The 26,964-nt window shown below is 39.5% G+C and overlaps 2 protein-coding genes across 3 annotated transcripts in view; both read left to right on the top strand.

Moving 5' to 3' along the window:
• Positions 1 to 15,128, top strand: part of cfap20dc (CFAP20 domain containing) — a 73,290-nt gene extending 58,162 nt beyond the window's left edge. The window contains exon 16 of the mRNA XM_034287084.1: positions 15,026 to 15,128. Within this exon, the coding sequence (XP_034142975.1) occupies positions 15,026 to 15,047 (22 nt within the window). The 3' untranslated portion in view covers positions 15,048 to 15,128. The remainder of the gene's footprint in view (positions 1 to 15,025) is intronic.
• Positions 15,129 to 19,350: 4,222 nt separating this feature from the next.
• Positions 19,351 to 26,213, top strand: si:dkeyp-67f1.2 (ILEI_FAM3C domain-containing protein). 2 transcript variants are annotated; one of them, XM_010897936.3, is made up of 9 exons: positions 19,352 to 19,542; positions 19,644 to 19,754; positions 19,856 to 19,885; positions 20,550 to 20,676; positions 22,864 to 22,922; positions 23,032 to 23,082; positions 23,191 to 23,275; positions 23,368 to 23,494; positions 24,842 to 26,213. In XM_010897936.3, the coding sequence occupies exons 1-9, from the start codon at positions 19,530 to 19,532 to the stop codon at positions 24,926 to 24,928; spliced, it is 690 nt and encodes a 229-aa protein (XP_010896238.1). In that variant the 5' UTR covers positions 19,352 to 19,529; the 3' UTR covers positions 24,929 to 26,213. The 2 variants fall into 2 exon arrangements, with proteins under 2 accessions (XP_019910797.1, XP_010896238.1); XM_020055238.2 differs by lacking the exon at positions 19,644 to 19,754 and having other exon boundaries at positions 19,351 to 19,542.
• Positions 26,214 to 26,964: the final 751 nt, after the last annotated feature.

Here is a 26,964-nt window from a genome sequence, read left to right as displayed (position 1 = left end):
AAAAATCATACAATGTGATTTTCTGGATTTTAGTTTTAGATTCCGTCACTCACAGTTGAAGAGTACATATGATAAAAATGACAGACTTCTACATGCTTTCTAAGTAGGAAAACCTGCAAAATCGGCAGTGTATCAAATACTTGTTCTCCCCGCTGTATTTCTTTACATTTATTTATACAGAGAAATCAACTGAGACCGAGGTGTCACTTAGAACTGAGCCCTGTAAGTGGAAATAAAACATATTAAGAAAAAATGTACACTAACAAGATTTATTTTTATAAATGTATACAAAAAATGTAGCCTAAGATCACTCTGAATGGCATTCCATGTCTGTGGGACAAAATATTCAAAAGCCTTTTTGCCCAGCTCGGAATTGGCCTGTGGTATCTCCAACTCTATCCAGTCTTGAGATCGTGTTTGGTAACTGCTGTTCTTCCAACAAATTTTGTCTGTTTTTGCAGTTATATAAAAACATCAACCAATGTCCGGTCCTTCTTGATGTCGGTGACTCCCAGCCAACGGAAGCCTATAACAGACAGTGATAAAATGCAAGGGCGAATGATAGACGGCATCCAGAGATTTGAGTACAGAAGCTCAGTTGCTTACACAAACTCACTAACATGTTTTAAAAGACAGATTTTAATCTGTCTTCCAAAGCTAGATTCTGTGACATAGAAAATAGCATGTACTTATTTATTTATTTGCATTTAGTACCAACCTACGATACATTTTTGTAAAAGTTGGAAAACAGACAGCAGGTGTGGAACAGCTTGATCAAGCTAAAAGTACAGTCTTCAGCATAAAAAGGAAATGCACTATTTCGGAAAGAGTTACATATTTCATTAATACATCAAGTGAACAATATGGGACCCAAAATTGAACACTGTAGAACTCCTTTGTGGACTACTCCTTTGTGAAATGTAGATTTAATTTCATCAGGTACAGTAGCCTGTATTCTGTCACTAAGGTAATTCTAAAACCAAAGGCAAGTATCCTTGGCCAGGCCAAAAGAAGACAGCTTTTTCAATTAGATTGAATGATCTACTGTATAGAACATCTTCAATGGGTCAGCAAACAAAGCAACACAGCTTTATTTCTCATCTAAGACTTTGACAATATCATTTACAACCAGTGTAGTTGCTGTGATAGTACTGTGCCTAGGTCTAAAACCAGATTGAAATCTGTTCAAAATGCAATTTTCTGATAAAAAGGAACATAACTTTTTATTTACCAATGCCTCCAGGATTTTAGCAATGGATGACCAGTTGGAGATATGGCGATAATTATCAAGGACACTAGTTTCCCCACCCTTGTGCAGTGGGAGCATGAGGGGCTTTCCAGACTTTAGGGATAACGCTAAAATGAATGTTAGATTAAATATGTGCATTATAGCTCCAGAGATAATTGGAGCAGCACTAACCAATAAGCCTGGATCCTGCATATCAGCCTGTTTTCTTCTTAGTGTCTGTAACTAGCGAAATCCTTGACTCTTAAAATTAAAAATATCACATACTGCAATAAATGGCAAATTAAAGGGATCAGCAATTACATTTTCTTAGTAATAGTCAGTGGGGTGGCGGGACTGCTGTAAAGTGTTTTTGCTAGAATTTGTGAGGACAAGCATAGCAGGTAGATAGCATAAAGTGGAGGGAGTTGATTTCTTCACACCAAGCTGCTTACCTTTTGCAGATTCAGTCTTCCCAGCCTTTGTTTCTGGTGTCCTTTGACAGCTCTTCGGTCTTGGCCATAGTGGAGTTTGGAGTGTGACTGTTTGAGGTTGTGGACACGTGTCTTTTATACTGATAACAAGTTCAAACAGGTGCCATTAATACAGGTAACGAGTGGAGGACAGAGGAGCCTCTTAAAGAAGTTACAGGTCTGTGAGAGCCAGAAATCTTGCTTGTTTGTAGGTAACCAAATACTTATTTTACAGAGGAATTTACCAATAAATTCATTAAAAATTTGATTTTCTGGATTGTTGAAGTGTACTTATGATGAAAATTACAGGCCTCTCTCATCTTTTTAAGTGGGAGAACTTGCACAATTGGTGGCTGACTAAATACTTTTTTGCCCCACTGTATTTACATAGTCGTTTGCTTTTGTTTTTCTAATAAGTTTTATTAGAGCTCTGTTTTTGCCCGGACCACGTAGCCGGCTAAGAAGAGTGAATGTCTCTTACTGAGTGACTGACTACCCCTTGTTAAATAGCGTAGTGGTTAGAGAAGCGGGCTTGTGAACTATAGGTCACCGAGTTTGTATCTCCTCGCAGGCAAAGCGAAGTATGCATTATGAATCAAAGTTCAAAAGGTTTATTTGTAATTTGTATTAACAAGTTACGGCAATGCATTAACAAGTTACGGAAATGCTTGGTTTTCCTACTCCCGACAGTGCAGTGAAAGGTAACAGTAATTATAATTTTAAAAAATTAGATAACACAATCAATCACTAGTTATTGTATAAATGTCATTCACGAATGAAATATATATATATATATTTTTTTTTAAATGAAATAGCTTTGAAAATAGCCATTTTAGAGTCGCTAGCAATTGCTAAATTTTTAAGACTATTCCAGTACGTTAGTGGATACCGGTAAAGCTTATTACTGGCTAATACGCTGTTAAAACAGCCAGTGGCAAACGCAATACATAGCCACAATTTGTGGTTGAAGTAAACTTAGTAAGAAATGTTAGTCAGTTTAACTGTATCAATGTCATTCACGAATGGCCAATTAACTATTAAAACAGCCAGTGGCAAAAGAGGATTTATTCAGGATAGAGACAACAGGCTATACTGACACCCAGCAAATGTACAGCTTCTTGTTGTAGTGGTTAACGACACAGCCTTTCACGTGGGCGACCCGGGTTTCGAATCTCGAGATGGCAACACTTTCTTTTGCAGGCCGGCTGAACTTGGCTTGCCTGGTTTCTTGTTTTACTACATTTTGAATTTGCTTGGGAATGTATGTCTGTCAAATATTTTGTATCTTTGCCAGCTTTAGTGTCCTGAACCAATATTCAGAACAGGTATAGGCTTGAAAAACACAATCCTATCCACTGATAGCCTGTATTTACTATTCATGGACCATACAAACACTAGGTAGGTGACAACAGAATGGTTGAACACTGTGGGTTTATTTATTAAGAGGCAATTGGTAGTTCAAGCAGTGACAAAGCAGACATACAGTTGTGGTCAAAAGTTTGCATACCCTTGGAAAAGTGGTAATATATGTACCATTTGAAATATAAAAAATAACATGAGTGAGCAAGCAAAACACAATTTTTATGTCTTATGGGATTCAACTGTAGGTCATAACAGAATGGCAGAATCATAAAACAAAACATGGCAACAAAGAAAAAACTGACCCCTGTTCAAAAGTCTGTGCACCCTTATTTCTTAAAACTGTGTATTGCCCTCTTTAGCATGAATGACATCATGCAGTCCTTTGTAATAGTTGTCTATGAGGTGCCAAATTCTTGCAGGTGGTATAGCTGCCCAGTGGTCTTGGCAAAATGCCTCCAGGTCATCCAAAGTCTTTGGTCGTCTTGCATGAACCGCACGTTTGAGATCTCCCCGGAGTGGCTTGATGATATTAGGTCAGGAGACTGTGATGGCCACTCTACAACCTTCACATTTTTCTGCTGTAACCACTGGAGGGTCAACTTGGCCTTGTGCTAAGGGCCATTGTCGTGCTGAAAAGTCCAAGAGCGTCCCATGCACAGCATTAGTGTAGAAGAATGAAAATTTTCTGCCAGTATTTTCTGATAACATGCTGCATTCATCTTGCCATACATTTTCACAAGATTCCCTGTGCCTTTAGAGCTCACCCATGCTTCACAGTGGGGATGGTATTCTGTTCACTATTAGCCTTGTTGACCCCTCTCCAAACATAGCATTTATGGTTTTGACCATAAAGCTCTATTTTGGTCTTGTCACTCCAAATTACAGTGTGCCAGAGGCTGTGAGGCTTGTCAAGATGTTGTCAGGGATATTGTAACCAGGCTTTGTTGTGGCATTGGCGCAGTAAAGACTTCTTTCTGGCAACTTGACCATGCAGCTAATTTTTGTTCAAGTATCGTCGTATTGTGCTCCTTGAGACAACCACACCGTCTTTTTCCAGAGCAGCCTGTATTTCTCCTGAGGTTATCTGTTTTTTTTAATCCCGAACAATTCTTCCCGGGTTTTGGCTGGAATCTTTCTTGGTCTATCAGAATTTCCACTTCTTAATAAGTGATCGAACAGTACTGACTGGCATTTGCAAGGGTTTGGATATCTTTTTATATCCTTTTCCATCTTTATAAAGTTCCATTACCTTGTTACGCAGGTCTTTTGACAGTTATTTTCTCCTCCCCATGGCTCAGAATCTAGCCTGCTCAGTGCATCCACGTGAGAGTTAACAAACACATTGGCTATTTATACACAGACACTAATTGCAATTTAAAAAGCCACAGGTGAGGGAAATTCACCATGAACTGCCATTTTCACTTGTGTGACACCTAGTGTGTCTGAAACAAGGCCAAACATTCAGGGGTATGTCAACTTTAGATCAGGGACATTTGGGTTCTTTCTGTTATCATTATGATTTAAAAAGGAGCCAAAAAACTATGTGATAATAAATGGCTTCATATGATAATTATCCTTAAATAAAATACCGTATTTTTGCATGATCAGTCATATTTTCTAAATCAATGCCAAGATTTCACAATTTCTTCCAGGATATGCAAACTGTCAGACTTTTGGAATTTATGTACTGACTTTTTATGCATAGTTTGGCGCTGTGCTTTGGGTCATTGTCCTGTTGTAGGAGGAGATTGGCTCCTATCCAGGATATTTTTTTAATCTTAGGGAGAGATCGGAATTTAACGTGATGATATGAGGGAGGGTCATGCTTTTTTAATTTCAGTCTTGGGGATTTTTTTTTTTCATTAAGTCCAAAGGAGGGTCATTTAATTTTATAATCAATTACATTTCAGTAGCCTATTTGTCAGACGTTTGGAATTTCTGTACTGACTGGTGGGAATATATAGTGGGAAAAAGGTAACAAAACCACAATCTTCATGGCATTGCAGAATTACAGAAGGATTACAATCATGGACTAAGTACTCTACTCAATAATTTAAGAGTTTCTGTGCATTCTCTGTTCGCTGTAAATTGTCTTGAAATATTCACTGGACTTTCAGAGTCGAAGGGAGATGTTCCTTTGGGAGGGGGATTGAGTGGAACAAATCGTGTTGTTGGAGGAGTTGCTGCTACCAAATGGTTTCACTATCAGTATGAATGTAGAGGACAGTCCATGTGGATGGCTTTACTATCAGTATGAATGTAGAGGACAGTCCATGAGGATGGTTTCACTATCAGTATGAATGTAGAGGACAGTCCATGAGGATGGTTTCACTATCATTATGAATGTAGAGGACAGTCCATGAGGATGGTTTCACTATCAGTATGAATGTAGAGGACAGTCCATGAGGATGGTTTCACTATCAGTATGAATGTAGAGGACAGTCCATGAGGATGGTTTCACTATCAGTATGAATGTAGAGGACAGTCCATGTGGATGGTTTCACTATCAGTATGAATGTAGAGGACAGTCCATGAGGATGGTTTCACTATCAGTATGAATGTAGAGGACAGTCCATGAGGATGGTTTCACTATCAGTATGAATGTAGAGGACAGTCCATGTGGATGGTTTCACTATCAGTATGAATGTAGAGGACAGTCCATGTGGATGGCTTTACTATCAGTATGAATGTAGAGGACAGTCCATGAGGATGGTTTCACTATCAGTATGAATGTAGAGGACCATCCATGAGGATGGTTTCACTATCAGTATGAATGTAGAGGACAGTCCATGCGGATGGTTTCACTATCAGTATGAATGTAGAGGACAGGCCATGTGGATGGTTTCACTATAAGTATGAATGTAGATGACAGTCCATGAGGATTGTTTCATTATCAGTATGAATGTAGAGGACAGTCCATGAGGATGGTTTCACTATCAGTATGAATGTAGAGGACAGCCCATGAGGATGGTTTCACTATCAGTATGAATGTAGAGGACAGTCCATGTGGATGGCTTTACTATCAGTATGAATGTAGAGGACAGTCCATGAGGATGATTTCACTATCAGTATGAATGTAGAGGACAGTCCATGCGGATGGTTTCATTATCAGTATGAATGTAGAGGACAGTCCATGAGGATGGTTTCACTATCAGTATGAATGTAGAGGACAGTCCATGAGGATGGTTTCACTATCAGTATGAATGTAGAGGACAGTCCATGAGGATGGTTTCACTATCAGTATGAATGTAGAGGACAGTCCATGAGGATGGTTTCACTATCAGTATGAATGTAGAGGACAGTCCATGTGGATGGTTTCACTATCAGTATGAATGTAGAGGACAGTCCATGTGGATGGCTTTACTATCAGTATGAATGTAGAGGACAGTCCATGAGGATGGTTTCACTATCAGTATGAATGTAGAGGACCATCCATGAGGATGGTTTCACTATCAGTATGAATGTAGAGGACAGTCCATGCGGATGGTTTCACTATCAGTATGAATGTAGAGGACAGGCCATGTGGATGGTTTCACTATAAGTATGAATGTAGATGACAGTCCATGAGGATTGTTTCATTATCAGTATGAATGTAGAGGACAGTCCATGAGGATGGTTTCACTATCAGTATGAATGTAGAGGACAGCCCATGAGGATGGTTTCACTATCAGTATGAATGTAGAGGACAGTCCATGTGGATGGCTTTACTATCAGTATGAATGTAGAGGACAGTCCATGAGGATGATTTCACTATCAGTATGAATGTAGAGGACAGTCCATGCGGATGGTTTCATTATCAGTATGAATGTAGAGGACAGTCCATGAGGATGGTTTCACTATCAGTATGAATGTAGAGGACAGTCCATGCAGATGGTTTCATTATCAGTATGAATGTAGAGGACAGTCCATGAGGATGGTTTCACTATCAGTATGAATGTAGAGGACAGTCCATGAGGATGGTTTCACTATCAGTATGAATGTAGAGGACAGTCCATGAGGATGGTTTCACTATCAGTATGAATGTAGAGGACAGTCCATGAGGATGGTTTCACTATCAGTATGAATGTAGAGGACAGTCCATGAGGATGGTTTCACTATCATTATGAATGTAGAGGACAGTCCATGAGGATGGTTTCACTATCATTATGAATGTAGAGGACAGTCCATGAGGATGGTTTCACTATCATTATGAATGTAGAGGACAGTCCATGAGGATGGTTTCACTATCATTATGAATGTAGAGGACAGTCCATGAGGATGGTTTCACTATCAGTATGAATGTAGAGGACAGTCCATGTGGATGGTTTCACTATCAGTATGTGCAGAACTCTAACATTGGGTCATTTACTCTATTGTAAATTAATCCTATAGGGAGGTCCCAACAGCCTTGCTCTGCACAGACAAATCACGCTCAGAAAAGGTTCAGATAGGCCTAAATCTTATGACGTACTAAAAGAGGTTGAGTGATCTGGAGGAAAGGCTAGTAGCATGGAGGCCAGCAAACCTGCAGCTGAAGACATTGTGACCCAGAGGTAGGGAGTTGCCTACCTATCTCTGCCCGAATTCGATCATGTCCAGGCTGGGCCTTATACACTCACCTAAAGGATTATTAGGAACACCTGTTCAATTTCTCATTAATGCAATTATCTAATCAACCAATCACATGGCAGTTGCTTCAATGCATTTAGGGGTGTGGTCCTGGTCAAGACAATCTCCTGAACTTCAAACTGAATGTCAGAATAGGAAAGAAAGGTGATTTAAGCAATTTTGAGCGTGGCATGGTTGTTGGTGCCAGACGGGCCGGTCTGAGTATTTCACAATCTTCTCAGTTACTGGGATTTTCACGCACAACCATTTCTAGGGTTTACAAAGAATGGTGTGAAAAGGGAAAAACATCCAGTATGCGGCAGTCCTGTGGGCGAAAATGCCTTGTTGATGCTAGAGGTCAGAGGAGAATGGGCCAACTGATTCATGCTGATAGAAGAGCAACTTTGACTGAAATAACCACTTGTTACAACCGAGGTATGCAGCAAAGCATTTGTGAAGCCACAACACGCACAACCTTGAGGCGGATGGGCTACAACAGCAGAAGACCCCACCGGGTACCACTCATCTCCACTACAAATAGGAAAAAGAGGCTACAATTTGCACAAGCTCACCAAAATTGGACAGTTGAAGACTGGAAAAATGTTGCCTGGTCTGATGAGTATCGATTTCTGTTGAGACATTCAGATGGTAGAGTCAGAATTTGGCGTAAAACAGAATGAGAACATGGATCCATCATGCCTTGTTACCACTGTGCAGGCTGGTGATGGTGGTGTAATGGTGTGGGGAATGTTTTTCTTGGCACACTTTAGGCCCTTTAGTGCCAATTGGGCATAGTTTAAATGCCACAGCCTACCTGAGCAATGTTTCTGACCATGTCCATCCCTTTATGACCCCCATGTACCCATCCTCTGATGGCTACTTCCAGCAGGATAATGCACCATGTCACAAAGCTCGAATCATTTCAAATTGGTTTCTTGAACATGACAATGTGTTCACTGTACTCAAATGGCCCCCACAGTCACCAGATCTCAACCCAATAGAGCATCTTTGGGATGTGGTGGAACTGGAGCTTCGTGCCCTGGATGTGAATCCCACAAATCTCCATCAACTGCAAGATGCTATCCTATCAATATGGGCCAACATTTCTAAAGAATGCTTTCAGCACCTTGTTGAATCAATGCCACGTAGAATTAAGGCAGTTCTGAAGGCGAAAGGGGGTCAAACACAGTATTAGTATGGTGTTCCTAATAATCCTTTAGGTGAGTGTAGGTCGGGCTGGGTTTGCAACAGTGTTTCTTTTTTTATTAATGCAACAATAAATGGTAATAGAAACTAGCGCTCTCTCAGTTAGGTGTAAGGAGGGCATGCAGTTAGTCCAGCAGTGTTCATTTAGCTATGTGTATCAGCTGGTGCTGTAGTTGTGTTTACAGTACTCATATTTTTATTAACGTTTGGAGAACTTAAAACAATCCTATAATAGGTGCTTGAATTTTCAGGCACAATGACATCTTTATGTTGTACCTTCTGCTTTTTAAATATCTAGCTAATCTAGAAATCCTTTTAATATTTATTTTATTGGGTCAGTTGTTTGTACAGTGGGCCTGTAGTATAGGCAACTATTGCGTGCATATTATTATTAAGCAGGAGAGTTTTTTTTTTTTCCAAAGGCTCAGGGAGGGTGATGTAAAAATATATATTGTCTGGGGGAGGGTCAACCATTTTCATATATTTGGGGGGGCTTTATCCTCCTGATACCCCATGTCATAAAAAACGATTAGTTCCTGAATACATAAAGATAATTGACAACATATAAATACATAAAGATAACCTACTTAATAATTTTAGGTTCATTTAAGATCATTCAAGAATTCAACAAGAAACTATATTTGATAATCTCTATCGTATAACAGAATTGTTCTTAACCACAGACTTGAAAACCTGAAACCAAAAATGAAGGACTTATGTCTTGACTCGATCTGAGCTGTGGAACTTGGGACTTATTTGAGACTTCCACGTTTCCAGTCATTTACCATCATCTCCCACAATATCAGGTGGGTAAATCGCCCAGTCAACCTTGATCTGGGTTTACGCATCAATCGTAGGCTCATCTCATCCATCATCTCCTCCTGTTTTTTATTCTTTAACTCAAGGCAAAGTTGTAGAAGTAAATATATACAACATGGTTTAGGGAATGATTTTCAGCATTTACAGATTTAATATGATTCATACACTGTAGATAATGCCTATTTTACACTGACAGGAAGCCAAAAAATATACTAAAAGGGGCCTTAATCTTCTGTCTGCTAATTCGTTTCCTCCCATCGTCGGTTCTCTTATTTGTCATGAATATAATGACTTTTCGCAAATCAAACAATTCAATTTACAGTCTCTCACCCAATCCCACTTAACAATGTGCTATCCCTGGAGGTAGATAGCTGCTGTCAGAGACGTTGAGCTGCGTTGTCCTTGAAAATAGCTTCCATTAAATCTGCCTGTGCTTTGTGTCTCCCCAGCGTGGAGTCAGAGGGGAGCAGGAGGGGGGTAAATGGTTCCAGTAGGGGCAGGAAAAATGATTTGGACTAGAGCTTTCTTTTGCTGTAGAGAAGTGATAATGTATTTCTAAAGGACACATGGGGAGGGGGGAGGGGGGTTAATGGAGCATTAATATCTAGTCCATTATACATAAAGTTGAAATTGAAAAGCAAGTAGGGTATATATATATGACAAAGTATAGAATTTCTGTATTTATTCATGTGAAGATAGATGTTTGCAAAAAATGAACTGTGAGTGCAAGCATGTTGTTTTGTCTGTTTTCCATTTCCCTCCTAAATGTGTTCTGCAACCACATGGAGGAGAGAGCTACTCATTTCAGTGAAGTGATGATATCAAATCAACTTGAGTGTTCATCTTGAATATCAGAGTTTAGTGCAAATGGATGGAACAGGAGTCTGGGGCATAGCAAAAACAACTACTGTGCTCTCTGTAAGTATTGGGAAAGTGAATATTTTTTTTCTTTAAATACCCTTGCCCTGAAGCATATGTTGAAACCATCAGTGATTTGATGTATTCCATTTAGCTCATCCTCTTTGAGCAAATAACATCAGACCATTGGTACTACAGACTTTGCCTGAGGACGCGGCATCCACGATTTCCAAAAATAATGAAAGATTTTGATTTGTCAGACCACTTCACCTCAGTCCATCTTAAGGGCCCAGAGAAAATATCAGCGGTTCTGGATCTTGTTTAGATATGGTTTCTTCTTTTCATGGTAGAGCTTTAATTTGCATTTGTGGATGCAGTGATGTACTGTGTTCACAGACAATGGTTTTCAGAGCTCCTGGACAGTATGTGGAGCTACTTGGCGGTGTCGGATGCACCGATACATAACGTCCCAGAGGTTCTCCATTAGATTAATGTCTAGGGAACGTGAGGGCCAGTCAATGGCATCAATGCCTTTGTCATCCAGAAACTGCCTACACACTCTGGCCACATGAGGCCGAGCATTGTCCTGCACCAGGAGGAACCCAGGGTTCACTGCACCAGCATAAGGTCCGATGATGCATCTGAGGATTTCATCCTGGTGCCTAACAGCAGTCAGGGTACCATTGGCTAGCATGTGGAGGTCTGTGCGACCCTCCAAGGATACGCCTTCCAAGACCATCAATGACCCACCAACAAACCCGTCGTGCTGGATGATTTTGCAGGCAGCATAACGTTCACCACAGCGTATCCAGACTCTATCACGTCTGTCACGTGCTCAGTGTGAACCTGCTCTCATCTTTGAGTACAGAACCCACTAGAGGACGTCTGTGCCTCATGCCACCCTCAAGGAGCTCTGTTTCTGTCAGTTTGTTCAGAAACTTGCACACCAGCAGCCTGCTGGAGGTCATTTTGTAGGGACCTGGCAGTGCTCCTCATGTTCCTCCTCGCACAAAGGAGCAGATATGGGTCCGGCTGCTGGTTTGATGCCCTTCTACGGCCCTGTCCCGCTCTCATGTAATGGCCTGTCTCCTGGTATCTCCTCCATGCTCACTTATGCTTCCTAACTGGACAGATTGATATCCCTGAAGTTTAATTGACTGGGTGTTAAACTGTGATGATAATATGTTCCCTTACATCTTCTGAGCAGTGTATAAATATAGGATTTTTGTTAGTTAGGTAGAATCTCTGTGGATTGTTAATACTGTGGTACGCTGCAGGGATTGTATGTTGTACATTACAACCACTTTGTGCTCATTTTATCGACGATTGCTAACTCACCTTGTACTATGTTTTGATGGCCACCCATAGCTAGTATCTAGCACTTAGCATTTTGTCTTGTTAAATCGCAAGTTGCTATGCGCTAGCTTTGAGCTAATCAGGAAACAGGAGAAGAAATTGCTGGTAAAATGTGCAAAACCGATCATCTAGTCTCTGAGAAATAGCATAAACTCATAAGCCTAACCATCTCTGAAACAGAAAATATTTGTCCTGGAGATGTCCCTGATAATATCTCCTAAACCTGTGTTAACCTCAGACTTATTTTAGGTGTATGCCCGAAAACAACATTATGTTTTCTATGAATTTCTCATCATAGGAACAGCCAAGCGAACGTAAGGGGAAAAAATGCAATTATTTTGGGGGAATTTAGATGAGGTGCTCTATTGCTGCCGATATTGCTGTTCTAAACAAATGTACCATGTACCATGGCCTTTGGGTGTGATGTTAGTGGTTCGATACAAAGACTGATGTTAGTGACAGTTTAATTGTTTAAAATAATTTTATAAATCTTTTCTAAGAAATGATGTTGACATAATTTCATAAAACTCTCATAATGTTCTCTGGGGCCATTTTTATCCTGAGGCAAATAAAGTACAAAAAGATTGAACATGACCTCAAAGAAGTAAGAAATAAGTGGGGACAAACGCTAGAAAGTGAACAGGTTTCTGGATGGTGTAGTAATTTTCCATACAATGATAATGCCAGGCCTATTTTCTCCCCAGTTACCAACTTTCATCACTATACTTATATTTGATTGTTTCATTTCTGAGTCAAACTGAGGTGCTGGAAGGAGAGAATGGATCACAGTGGAGGCAATATACAAGTCATACATAGATCTGTTGACACGTACTGTAGTTCTGGAGATTGGAAACTAATTTGCTATGTGCTCCTTTAGAGGAAAGAAAGTCACATATATAGACCCCTGCATGTACTGCCCTTACCCCTTACTCCTTTCTCTGTCTCTCTGCCTTCTAGCCAAAGGCAAGGTTGAGCCCACTTCCCTGGTTGGTAGGACTAGAGTACTGTGCTGGACAGACATCATAACTTGCAATCACAGCTTGTGTCTGTGTCTGATGGATTGTCCTCCAGCCAAACTCTCTGTTGTAGAGCGAGTTAGAACAGAACAGAGACACTGGGCTTGGAGACTCAAGGGCAGTGGACAGGGAGGTTGGTTGGCTGGTCTAAAGAACAGAAGAGCTGGGAGACTTCAGTAGGCTTCAATCAGAGATCATCCCACAAAATCTCTTCTATACCTCTCTAATCTTCTCCAGCAAATCTTTTTGATAGGTAATAATTGAGGGGCTTGTAATAGGGAAGGGCTTTCTAAAACAATCAAATATTCTTCCTTTTTTTATTGTTTTCACTACCGTTGAAATTACCTACACCCTCCCTGGAGCCATAGTGATTTAAGGCACTCTCTTGTAGCATCAACCTGACCATCCAGAATAGATACAGTGGACTATGATGACACTGAGTGGACAATATAATAACTGTTCCAAAATATGCATTATAACCTATTTAACCGCATTCCTGTAGTTTATTTTGTCTGATGTCATCCCTGTGTAATGATGTTGTAATGCCCATCGTCTCTAGGGAATGGATGGATGTCCTCAGTCCTCCTGTAATCCCTCCCAGCCAGAGGAGAGGGACGGGGTCTGAGGGCACAGTGGACTATCTAAGGGGACCCCTTACTAGAGGTACCAGCTTGGTGAAACAGCCCCGCCACCCCACCCCTTTTAATACACACAGACACACACACGTTAGGCATTTATAATAAAGTTTGTCCTATTGCCTGGGGAATTTTTACCAAGCAGCAGCGCATACCTGCTCTGAGGTTGTCCATTACGCAGGTGATTTATTTTAGAATGGCTAAGTTTTCTTTGCCTGAAAAATACACTTACTACTGTTATGTTGCTCTAGATAAAATGTTCTGCTTAATTACTTAAACATTAACAAAAACAAGATGAAATTAAGTATATCTTTGTGATTCACCAAAGACATTCTTAGCAGACGGGCTTTGAGATAATTTTTACTGATAACCAAAATAAAAATGTTTTTCCTCCCACAATTGTAAGGCATGGCACTTTTGCATGTAAGATTATAGATTTCATATTAGTTTTTTATTATTCTCTAAAATCTGTGAAATGGCACTACCGTCGCATCCTGCTAATGGAAACGTTTCACAGGTGTTAAAGGTCAGGCAGAATTAAATGTTAAGACTCTTGTAACACAGAGTGGAAACCAGGCAGAGAGGAAACTCGTAAAACTAAGTCCAATTAGGAGTAAAAAAACATGGAGGCTGAAGAGTTCTCTCCTCCTCATCTCCGTGACTCCATAGGTCAGCAGAAACAGTCTTGTTACAAGGCTGTGCTTCCAAAGAAGCCTGCTGGGGTTAATTGGCAAAACCTTTTCAATTTACAACATCATTTTTAAACCTCTGACACATTGTGTCTCATAATTAGTTTTCATTATCGTCCATTGGTGTATCCGATTAGATAGAATGTTCCTCTTCTGAGCATTCCAGAACTTTTTTTTTTAACCACTTAACTTTTTTAAGTAGTTAACGTTAACCTTCAGTTAATTTGACTGCAAAAAATAAAGATCATGAAGCCATGGGCTAAAAAGTACATCATATTTTTATTACAATCTTTCATAATGTGCCTGTGTGGTAGTTAGTGGTGACAGGATAATACATTTACACATAGTGATTGATGTGAAGAGTGGCAGAGTCAAAATTAAGTTCCACCTCAGTCCCAAGGTCATCAGACCCGTACAGGAACCATTCCAGTCCACCAAGGGTTCTGCCTCTCAGTATAGTGGAATTACAGATCCATAGCTTCCACTGCTTGGGTCTCGGGTTGGCAGTTTCTTCAGGCTTTGCACTTATAGTTTGTAGAGTGTTGCGTTTAGTTCTCAACACAATTCTATCCTACCATAGAATAAATAATTTCAGTTGCACATCTAGTTTGTATCTATTCATGTGCGTTGTGTAGTATGACTTGTAAGATTGACTTGTAACAATAACTAGCAACCTCATGAAGAGGTTTGGACCTTGGTTAAGGAGTTGCATATTGTACTGTTGTTAGGAGCTATGTTCCCACCCCCTCCATGTGCTTGTTTACACTTGCTTTGACTGTATGCTCCTCCTGTGTTTCAGGGGTCGATGGATCAGGACATGAAGGAGATGAGGAGTACCTTAATCTGCTCTATGATCCCTGTCTTAACTGCTACTTTGATCCCCAGTCTGGGAAATACTACGAGCTGGCCTAATTTATTAAGCTTTTTGATTAGGAAACTGCTGGAATCAGTTTCCTAATCAAATCTGCTTGAATTTTTGTTTTTTTGTTTTACTTAACTATGTTTTTATGGACTTTTGATGTGCCTTAGATAATGTGCACTATTCTGTCATGTTTGCTTTGATTTCATATGAAATGTTAAGGATGTTCTTGATTCATTGTTTATACTGTGGCTGTTGTTCGTGGGCCGGTGGGTAGCCTGGTAGCTAAGATGTTTGACATGTACCTGAAAGGTGGACAGGTTGATTGTTTGGCGAGGAACTGGTAGAAGGTTGGGATTGATCTGCCAATTTGATAGCGTCCCCTTACCATTAGGTCCTTGAGCAAGGCCCGTTAATGTCACAAGATGCTCTTCATCCAGGGACACTGTACTGCAGCTTGAACATGTCATCTCAACTGTATGTGTTCTATCCAACAGGTTTAGGACAACAAATTACACTTTTCTATTGTTTTCTTTAACATTTGCACAATAAAGTTGTATTATTGTATTTCATTGAATTGTTCATTGGTGTACTGTGTCATGTGCGTCCTCAAAATAATGTTTGTGATTCCAATTGTTTGTTTTATCCTTGGTTCTAAATATTTTGCTTGGATGACTTTAAGTGGATAGACTACATAAAGCAAGACAAAAAAGGATTGCACTCATTGGCACAGTTTTCTTCTGTGGATTGCACTGGTTATAAACTGTTTCTATGCGCAATTCAGCCTTGCAATATACCAATATAAATGTACCTCTACATAATGTATGATGTTAAGATCTTCCTGCCATATTGTCTATTCATAGATTGCTCAATACATTACTACTTTGAAAGTTTCTTTTTTCAAACTTTTTGTTTGGCATGTTCATTACCAGAATTATACTCAATTAATCCTCAATAGGAGCTATGGAAGTTTTGGTCTAGGTCATTACAAATGGTAGTGAAACCTTTTATCATAATGTTGATGTCATCCAACTGATTTTAAATAGTAACGTAGTATTTTTTGTTCTAGTAGTATTACGTTAACAAGCTAGTTCATATTGAGGGGAGTCCACCAAATTTTTGCTAGCTAACATTGGCATTCTTGACAGAACTTGCTAGTTAATCACAATAAGTATATTTTATAATATCATGGTGTTTTCAACTAAATATCTAGGTTACAAGAAGTGATGGGAAGAGCAAAGCCAACGGTTTGAATCTGAGAAATGGGATAGGACGAATGAAAACAAAGCTCAGAAGCACCGTTCAGTTTTCCAAGCTCTACTGTTTTGATGCGGTGTACCAGAAGCTTGTTTCAAGTACAACACCATGTGATCAATGACGTTCACAGCTTCGGACGTCACAAAATCACCTTTGAGTTCCAACTGGGCCCAACAGGTGTCATTTTCGGAAGGGCTGTATGGAAACTGCGTGCATAAAAGGTTAATGATATCTGGTCACTTCGAGATTGTCAGTAGGAGTGTGACACATGCATGCGAATGGAAATTGGAGAGAACTGCTCAATCTCAAATCGCATACTTGCTTACTACATAGTATGCCAGATTAGTATATCTCAAACCATATTACGCTGAAAATAGTATACCAAAGTTCTTGGATGGTCTGCTATTTCTGGTGGATTTTCAAAGTACACATCTGTGCATGCTATTTGGGGTAATATAAACCACAACCCCTTGCACGATGTAAAATGACTTGACGATAAAGTCAGTTATCGTCACCTATATTGATACTTATTGCATCAATTCGTTCAAAAATTCAAAAAACAAACGTTGTTGTCCCATGAAATTAAATAGCTTTGGCTGTGTGTATTTCTTCTTCACTCTCGCTAGCAATTGCTCAATTGCTAGCTGGTACTGATGGCGTCACTGGGCATGTGCTAGAGAGCTGGCCGAGGTCTTCACTGACATTTTCCACCTGTTATTAGCCTAGGCAGTTGTCCCCACATGCTTCAAGACCACAACCATTGTGCCTGTGTTGAAGCAGTTGTCTGAGTTTAGCCTGAATAGTACGGCAGCGCCTGTACTACTTGAGGAGGCTGAAAGAGGGCCGTCTGTCTTCCAGGATCCTTGTGAACTTTTACCGCTGCACAATCAAAAGAATTCTGACTAACTGCGCCACAGTGTGCTTTGGTGGTTGCTCTGTTGCCAACCAGAAGGCCCTGAAACAGGTGATGAAAACCACCCAGCACATCACAGGTACCCAGCTCCCAGCTATCGCAGACCTCCAGCGCAAGCGGTGTCTGAGCATGGCGCGCGGCATCACCAGGGACCTTTCACATCCATGTCACAAACTGTTTGCCCTCCTCCCATCAGGCAGGCGGTACAGGTCTCTCCGTTCTCACACCAGCAGGCTCAGGAAAATGTTCTACTGTAATGCTGCTGGACTCTGTGACCCATCACAAATCATACCCTCCCTTTGTACTGGACTCTGTCACTGCCTTACAAAGTCTGATAATGCATTTTTCAGTTGTCTACAGGTACGTGTCATTGCTGCTATTCCTGTATTTCATTTTTACATGCTGACTTGCACCTAAAAATTGCCTTCAATGCACATTTAGAACTGCCATTGTACTTGCATTTTCAACTGTTACATACACGTCTACCTCGGGAACCTCATTGCTGCTATCCCTGCATTTCAGTTGCACATGCTACCCTACTCCTTCAATTTTCCTCGATTGTAAATTCAGAATGCCATTGAGAATTGACACTTGTACCTGCACAACTATTTATCCCACTTTTACTCACTAGGGTATAAATAATCCCTTTACAGCACAGGTGTCAAACCGGTTCCACGGAGGGCCGAGTGTCTGCAGGTTTTCGCTCTCACCTTGTACCTGATTGATTAATTAGTTCACTAATTGGTTAATTTCTACCCCCACCTGGTTGTTCAGGTCTGACCTGGGAACCAATTTGAAGGAAAACCCAAAGACCTGCAGACACTCGGCCCTCCATGGAACCGGTTTGACACCCCTGCTTTACAGTGTCAATTCATGGGGGAAATTAGAGGGTATGTTTGCCCACTGACAAAGAAATGATGAGTCTATAATTTTAATGGTAGGTTTTTTGAACAGTGAGAGACAGAATAATAAAAAATATATATATAAATGTATTTGCATTTCAATGAGTGGAATAATTATTTGATCCCCTCTCAATCAGAAACATTTTTGGCTCCCAGGTGTCTTTTATACAGGTAACGAGCTGAGATTAGGAGCACACTCTTAAAGGGAGTGCTCCTAATCTCAGCTTGTTACCTGTATAAAATACACCTGTCCACAGAAGCAATCAGTTAATCAGATTCCAAACTCTCCGCCATGGCCAAGACCAAATATTGACATTTTCACTTAGTGGTGTACTCACTTTTGTTGCCAGTGATTTAGACATGGCTGTGTGTTGAGTTATTTTGAGGGGACAGCAAATTTACACTGTTATACGAGCTGTACACGCACTACTTCACATTGTAGCAAAGTGTAATTTCTTCAGTGTTGTCACATGAAAAGATATAATCAAATATTTACAGAAATGTGAGGGGTGTACTCACTTTTGTGAGATACTGTAAATATGTTTTGTTGCATCATGTTTTGTTTGTTGCATCTTTTAAGTATTATTATTTAATGTGATTGTGTCATTGAGTTTTCCGCTGCTGCCCAGAGTTTGCCTTTAACCGTAACTACTCATCTTAATATTTATCTTTTATTATATTAACACATTTTATTAATTTATTTACTGCCTGAGCAAATATTTTACATCCAGGCATGTGTTTTTCTTTAAATTTGTCTACTTTCTGTTCTGCTCTGCGATTGAATAATGTACGGTACTGTTGCGTAATGTGAGTTTCTTCAGTGGTTATATATCAAGAGATCACTGAAAGTGAAAAATATATATAATTAATGAGAAATACAAAACAGAAAATAATTAAGTGGGAGATGGTATGCTCTCTTGTTCATTAGCTCAGTCCTAGAAACCTTCGTTTCATAGCTGGTGTTGACTCGTGTGGACATTTAAATTCTTTACATAAGGTAAGTAAATAAAACAGCTCCACCAGCTATTCTTGGTTGAATGTGCTTGTTTTGTTTAGTCAGTAGTTTCGTATCCTGGTATTTTTTTTTCTCAGGTGAACCTTATACGTGTTAAACCTGCCCTTCTTGCTTACTGTGGGTGTGGTTATATGATCATATCCTGGTCTCACAAATTACCCAACTTGAGTGTTGCATTTCTAACAACTACAAATCATTGTGGGTTCTCCATTGAGCTTGAACACACCTATACATTTCAGTTATATGGCATGATTGAGGAGAGTACTCCAAGCTGACAGGAAATACTTCAGGAATTTCTTCTCTGTGTTTAAAGAACTGCCAGAATACCCAGAAACTGTCATCTAATTTGCTTTTGAGATGAGACCGAGAGGTAAGATTTCTGCCTGGGTATGCTATAGGAATATGTTGAATAGTTACAGTGTGAACCTACGTGTTGAATATGCATTCTCACATATTTCTTGTGATTGCTAGACTTTTTGTACATTGTTAGTCTGCTGATGGTCTTCCTTGTGATATGGGGAATCACTACTAACCAACCCTCCATAAAGCAAAATGCCAGGAATATTCAACAAAATATATTTGGTAATGTTACTCCTTTCTCTTTTTGATTAGTAGGTGTCTTTTTTGCTCTCTCTCTCTGTTTGTTTCTCACATCAGTACAAAATCATTTTGTTGTATTTCAGGAGTTCAAGAAGCCAGATTGTTCTCTACAGGTAAGAAGTGTTTGAAACATTTACATTTCAGTATATTTTTTTTTACACATTATTTACCTTTTAGTCGTTTTAGCTGACGCCATTATCCAGAGCGACTTACAGGATTGAGTGCATACATTTACAACCTGGTCCCCCGTGGGAATCAAATCCACAACACAATCTTATGGTGTTGAAAGCATCATCCTCTACCAAAAGAGCTACACCGTACCCTCTTACCAAATTATATCTCAGTATGTCGCAACCATTCCTCATGACTTTTTATGGTAATTGAAATCTTTTTAATTAATTTTAAAGGAATTATTGTGATGTAAATAATACAACATCATAGTAATACTGACTGTTTAGAAACTTCATGATTTCAGAAGTAAAGTATCAGTCATTAATCAGTAAGTCATTTATGCATAAATAACATCCTCCATCACTACTATTTGTTACTCATCATGAACCTCTGATCATACAATTACTTATTCTCCTGGGTTTTCCTATGTCTCAAAATAATTGGAGTGATATAGTCCACAATAAGTCTCTTACTCCAGTAAATAGCTGTTGCATTCGTCAAAACTCTTCTTGATCTTTCATACATATTAACAAATGTTGCTAATATTGTTTCTTTGCATGGTTTGTAGATATATCAGTGAAACATTTCTCACTGCCTGAATTTCAGCTCTGCCTAAAACCTCCACTCTGAAATGTGACCTTTCCAAGAACTGTCCTATCGACCATTTTGCTTTTCACATCAGCAGTGGAGCAGCAGACGTTGTGGGTCCAAAGATCTGCTTTGATGGTAAAATGTATGTCTCTTCTTAATTGCATTTGTTTATTTTAAACAGAAAGGGTCTAGCTGAATAGTAACCAATAATATACATTTTCACTGTAGCCCATCCTTTTACTTTAAACATGTTCCCCTTCCCGGACACTCTACTGGTAGTTTCAAGGCACTGAGAAGTCTAAGGAAATTCATACCTCACAAACAGAACCCACTACATCTCCCTCAAAGGCCACACTTCAGACTCCGATGCAGTTATACACAGGGTGTTCCCCAGGGCTCTGTTTTGGGACCCTTTCTCCTTCTCATCCTCTACAGATTCTGCCCCTTCGTGTCATGCCACTCAGGTTAAACATTTTCTTTGTTATCAGATTTTGGCACAAATTTTGAATTGAGAAATGTTAACAAAATATCACCAAAAGGTGAAGACAGTGTATTTTGAAACTAAGAGGAATTATATGAAATATGGGGGGAAAAGAATTCAATGAATTATGGACATTTAAAATGTTAAGTAATTCTGCTACCCAAACAAGCATCCTTTACTGGTTCTAAAAGTCACCCAACCTGCTTGCTGCCTGCTCTCAGTGAACCCTTGAGATTATTATTTTTTTTTTAATCAGATATAATGCAGTTTCACATTCCAACAAATGACCAACAGACTTCTAGCACGCCTACAGAGAAAGGTACTCAACAAGTACTTCACAGACGCAATTGACTTATGACAGGCTGAAGGAAATTGGCATTAACAGGATTGTTTGACTTGAGTGCAGCCTTTGATGTCATTGACTGTAGCCTGTTATTGAAAAATCGGATTTCTCACAACTTGGCATCCTTTGATACGCCATGGGTTGTAAGTTGTCTAATATACCACGGATGGTTTGTTTATCTAATGTAATCTTATCTAATGTAAAGCAAGTCATATTGTGCTCTGCATGCTGGGTGGTGTGGATTATCTGCTGGTTTTCTATTTTTACTGATGATCTACCATGAATGTAAAGAAAGCCTGTGTGTCTATATACTCTCACAATTGATCCAATTGTGGCAAGCGTGGGAACATATCCATCTGTGAAGAGACGCTTCCTAACATCACACTCAACTGAACTATTTCTTCTTGGCTTTAATTTTGTCTTGACTACTGCCCGATTATATGGTCAATTGTTTGCAAATAAGAACCGTGAAAAGCAGCAGTTGATCCAAAACAGAACAGCACATATTGACGTTCACTGTAATCAGTGGAATACTGTCAACAATATACTTTCCATATTGTGTATACTCAAAATCGTTAAAATCTTGTTAAAACTCCCAGCATTAGGTAGGAGCTGGCTTCTGCATTAGGGTGCCAGGAAGGAGAAAAGATTTGGTCTCAGAGTGCTGGCTGTTGCCGACTCCCTGAGCACATTATAAACATGCAATTGTCTAACAGGTAGAAGTGGTGATGAAAGCCTTGTTTTCATTCAGCATTTTAAGTTTGTAAGATGAAGGTAATGCTGTTTCAATTGACGACATTTAAATGGAACCACACCATTGAAGGCAGTTGTCACATCTAATGTGCATGCAGAGTTCATAAATAAGCACAATTACTGAGAATTCAGCAAATCAAGTAACGGTTTAAACCAAGTATGATTTCATTTTTGCATTTTTGTGTGCACATGTATTCAGTGGCATCTACTAATCAAAGGTTTATGCTTTGGGTTTTCGCCAAATGGAAGAACCTAAGACACTGACGGATCCTGGTGTTGTAAGATTCTTCTTTGTTTACAGAACTGGTGCTGTAAGGTTTTGATATCAGGACGTTCTGAGACAAAGCAATTGTAACAGTATCACAGTGGATGAGGATAAAGTCGTGGCTGCAGTCAGTGCTGTTGATGATTATGAGGACACTGCGAGTCGGCTGAAGGGCGGTGGTGAAAGGGGGGAGGGGTGAATATGGCCGGGCGGGGTGAACAGGCTGTGAGCTGACAAGCTAGGTGGTTAACTGTGGGATTTTACCTTGTGTTCTGTTTTCAAATATGAATACGGATTGTACAGTCTCTATTTGCTATCTTCTAAATTAAACGTTTATATTGTCATTGAATTGTTCACCCTAGCTTTTTTAGGTGTCCCTACTTCAAATGTTCAACTTTTCACCAGTCTTTTCCATGTCACCTCAAATGTTTAACCGGTGGGTTTTGCTCAGCCTGCGTTGTCTGCCACATGCCTCTTATCTCCATAGTGTTATGAGTGGTGTGAGAAATAACGTGGGAAAAGGCCTGAACTTAGTGTTTGTAAATGGTGAGTTCAACACACATGACGCTCATTGCTATGTAGTAAATTATTGTAAAACTGTGCAGTGGGATCATGCATGCTATACTGATTATAAAGACCTACCTCTGTTGTTCAGGTGAAACTGGCAAGATTGAAGACTTTAACTCTTTTGACATGTACTCTGGAAGTAAGTGCCATTGTAAAGGATGAAATGCATACCATAATTTCTGACTGAAATCCTAACGCTGCCATTGAAATTATAAATAAATGTTTCTTTTTTTTTTTGTCCAAAAAGAATCACAGGATATCTTGGACTTCTTGAAAACAATAAAACCTGGAATGATTGTTCTGGTTGCATCTTTTGACGACTCAGCAACTCAGTAGGTTTTGAAATGCTATCAATTCAAACATTCATGAAAATTTTATTAGAAAACTTACTTCCTGTGACCCCTGCAACCCAACCTCTCTTCAGGATGACTGATGAAATCAGGGACATATTTGTAGGACTGGGAAGCAGCATGATCAAGGATGTCAAATTCAGAGACAGCTGGGTCTTTGCTGGAGCTGCCGGGATAGAGGAGAAAAGCACTTTTGAGAAGGTGAGAGAGAATGTTTGGCATTGTGTCTACAGTAAAATCAATTTTTTTATTTATTTCACCTTTATTTAATCAGGTAAGCCAATAGACAACCAGATCTAATTTACAATGACAACCTGTCGACAGGCTTAAATATTGCAAAACTCAGTCTTACACAAACACTCAGTTACACATTGTTACAATGAAAGCATGTACAAGGGTATAGGGAAAAGATCTATAAATTACGCCACGTGAACTGATAGGTGTGTATATAATTATGGTTAAGCTGCTTAACAGGTGAAGTGATTGCAGCTCAGAGAATGAACTGACAGTAGGGATGGCCAAACGAAGTGTGAGGAATGTTAAGAATAACCACGGTGAGGTATCTACAAGAGCACCACTTTCAATTGAGCTGTCAGATGCAGAGGAGCAAGCTGAGTTAAATGGGGATTTGCCTGTAAGAAGGACTTCTAGATAATCTACTACCAGTGAGTTGGGTGCGGCGTGTACCAATGTCCAGTTTACCAGGGTGTAAAGATCACTGTGAAGTGCGATGTGGGGGGGTATTGGCGACAAAGCGGATGGCGTTGAGGCAACTTTTAGCACTGTCTGTAAAGGAATGTACATTTCCAAGTTGAGTTTTGAAAGTCATTTTCACGAAAGTGTACTTTGCGGTGAAAGATGTTTTGTTGCAAAACAGGAAACAAATTCTGGATTTGTTTATAAATTGGGTATTACTAATGTGGGTCTGGAACAAGATTGAACGGTTTAACAAAATACCCGGGTTAATTGTCGGTCAGTAAGTCGGTATTCTGCAGGTCATGATGTTGAGTAGTATATCAGAACTATACAGTCTTCTGTTTACTGTTGTAGTATTAACTGCATTATAAACTGGGTGGTTGGAATCCTGAGCGCTGATTCGCTGAAAGCCGAGGTATATGAAAGTGTCACTTTTTACTGCTTTAACTGCTTTAATTGTTAACTGTTTTATAATAGGGCATCTCAGGGGGGTATGCGGTATATTGCCAATTTTCCACAGCTAAGTACTGTGTCCAGGCACTCCATGTTGTACCTAAGAACTGCTCTTATTTAAAGTATATTGGCCTTTTGTGCTTAAAGATGCAGACTTTGACTTCTGTAATTAACAGAATCCTTATGTAACATGTTGTTTATGAAATGCAAGTTTGAAAGTAAATTGTTTTGAACATACATGACATGGTACATACTTTTTGGTATGCAGGATGCATCTTTAAGTATTGTACTGTATCAATTGCTGTCTTTACACTCTGTTATTGTAATGAAGCAGATGATCAATAGTGTGTCCAGTTCTTTGAGGGAACGCCTCATGATTTCCTTTCTTCTGCTTTTTAGCGGTCTGCCAATGATGAGAAGACCAATGTTTATGGAAAATGGCCTGAGATGGTGGATATTGCCGGCTGCTTCCCCAGAAAGATCTAATATCCTCAATAACTCATACAGAGATCCTAGAGTGGGACTGCTGATTTAGGGACATATTTATTCATTAAGATATATATGGCTAAACTGATCCAAGATCAGCTCTTATACGATGAGATATTTTCTAAATACAAGCCTTGATGTAAGACCACCTATGAAGAGGGATCCACAGTAGCTTGTGACTGATGATTGATAGATTAAACAAAACACCCCATGGATCTGTCAACAATATGGAATAATTCTCTGCACATGTTACATATTGTGATTAAAAATAACATCTCATTTTTATAGTTTACAGAATTTGCTCTCAACTTGGACATCCGGTCTACTGTACTATTAGAACTTGTCCGCCCAGTCACAACAACTTGTTGTTAACAGTTCACGGTGCTGTCCCATTTCTCCGGAAATGTGTTTAAGTCTTGGGTCAGGGTCCTTTTCTGTAAAAATATTTTTTTTTCATTTAGCACAAATTCTTATCAAGAGTGACTTATTGGGGCAATTGATATTAACCGTCTGGCTCAAGGACAAAAAAAACAAACAGAAGAGAAACAGATTATTTCCCAATGCTGTTTCTAGGATTTGATCCAGCAACTTTCCATTACTGATCAGATGCTCTGTCTGCAAGGCTGCCTGTTACTCTGTTAGATGTTCATTGCATCTCCAAATCAATTCTAGGCTAAATTGCACATCAGAATGACAGGGACAGGATTTGGAGGGAAATAACTTTGTACTGGTCACACACACCTTTTTGTGTGTGTAGCAACAATATTGCGTCTCAGCTCCTAAACAATGCAGTAGGACACATGAAAGGAATGACCTTGACATGCAAATAAAAGGGAGGATTAAATATTTGAAAGGGAACAGCATTTGATTGGTAATAGAGGTGTTTCAGATAGAAATAAAAGCTTTACAGACTCCATTAGTTGGATTTAAACCAAGAGCTTGGAATGTCCCCAAACCTGTTTCCCAAAGGCAATGAGATGGTCCAGTAGACAGTTATTATAAAAGACAGTGTGCTATCTAAAAGCCTCTGCAAAGTCTTATTCATGATTTCAGAAGTGCTGGGTGAAGTGGGACACTAATGTATTTGTAATGAAAAAATTGTCTACCACTTAATCTGTTAAAGTGTTCCACTCACATTGAAAGACACGGTGTAACAAAAGGGGCATCTTAGATTGTTTAATGTTTTGTAGCTACCACTGAATAATACATGATTAACTTGTTTTATTTAAAAACTGTGGAAAATACTTTAATGAAATAAACATCACTTGAATAAGGGTAGCTTAAAGATATTTTTGTCTAGCAACCTGTTGAAACGTGTCTTACTTATACTGACAACCACCCTACATGCAAAAAATGAATATTATTTTATAAGAAACTTTAGAGAATTGTATTTTATTTGTGGAATGAGTGGATAGTGTTTCAAATTAAAGGATGAAGCTTGGGCTCCCTCTTTGGGCGATTAATGAAATGTCCGTTCATGCCTACTTTTGTTTTTAATATTACGGTTTGGTTTCACAGACACAATAAAAATATCTAGCTGAAATTTGGCTTTGAACTTCACCAGAACAAGGCTTTGTCTGGTCCTAAATGTTTGGGGGTGAGAGGTAAGGCGTCTGGCTGGCAGTGGGATGTAGTGGAGGGTTTAACTCAATGTATGCCATTGATAGTGTCCTCCCCCTCCCTTGTGCAGCAGAAATAAATGCACACTGTAAAGAACAGCTCCACCTGGAAACCAGCTATTCAGGTCTGTCATCAATGTGAGTTGGACTGGTTCTATGGTGAAAATCTACTATTTATAGAATGAATATAATATTGCATTCACTGAAGGTTTGGTGGGCAACCTCAATGCATCATAATGGAAAGGATGGTTCCGTTTGGATTTCAATTATGTAAACAGTCCTGATTCTCTTTGCTAAAGACCAAGTGTAGATCGTCCCACAGACATCACACTGTGGTCTGCCATGCCCTGCCATTTGGACTAATTCTGAAGTCTGCAAGCGACGCACTGTTTAGTTGGCAAATGAATCCGATGGCTA

The sequence above is a fragment of the Esox lucius genome, chromosome 17 (assembly GCF_011004845.1).
Source record: "Esox lucius isolate fEsoLuc1 chromosome 17, fEsoLuc1.pri, whole genome shotgun sequence".
Taxonomy (NCBI): Eukaryota; Metazoa; Chordata; class Actinopteri; order Esociformes; family Esocidae; genus Esox; species Esox lucius.
The sequence above is the reverse complement of the archived record's forward strand: the minus strand, read 5'-3'. Positions and strand labels throughout refer to the sequence as shown.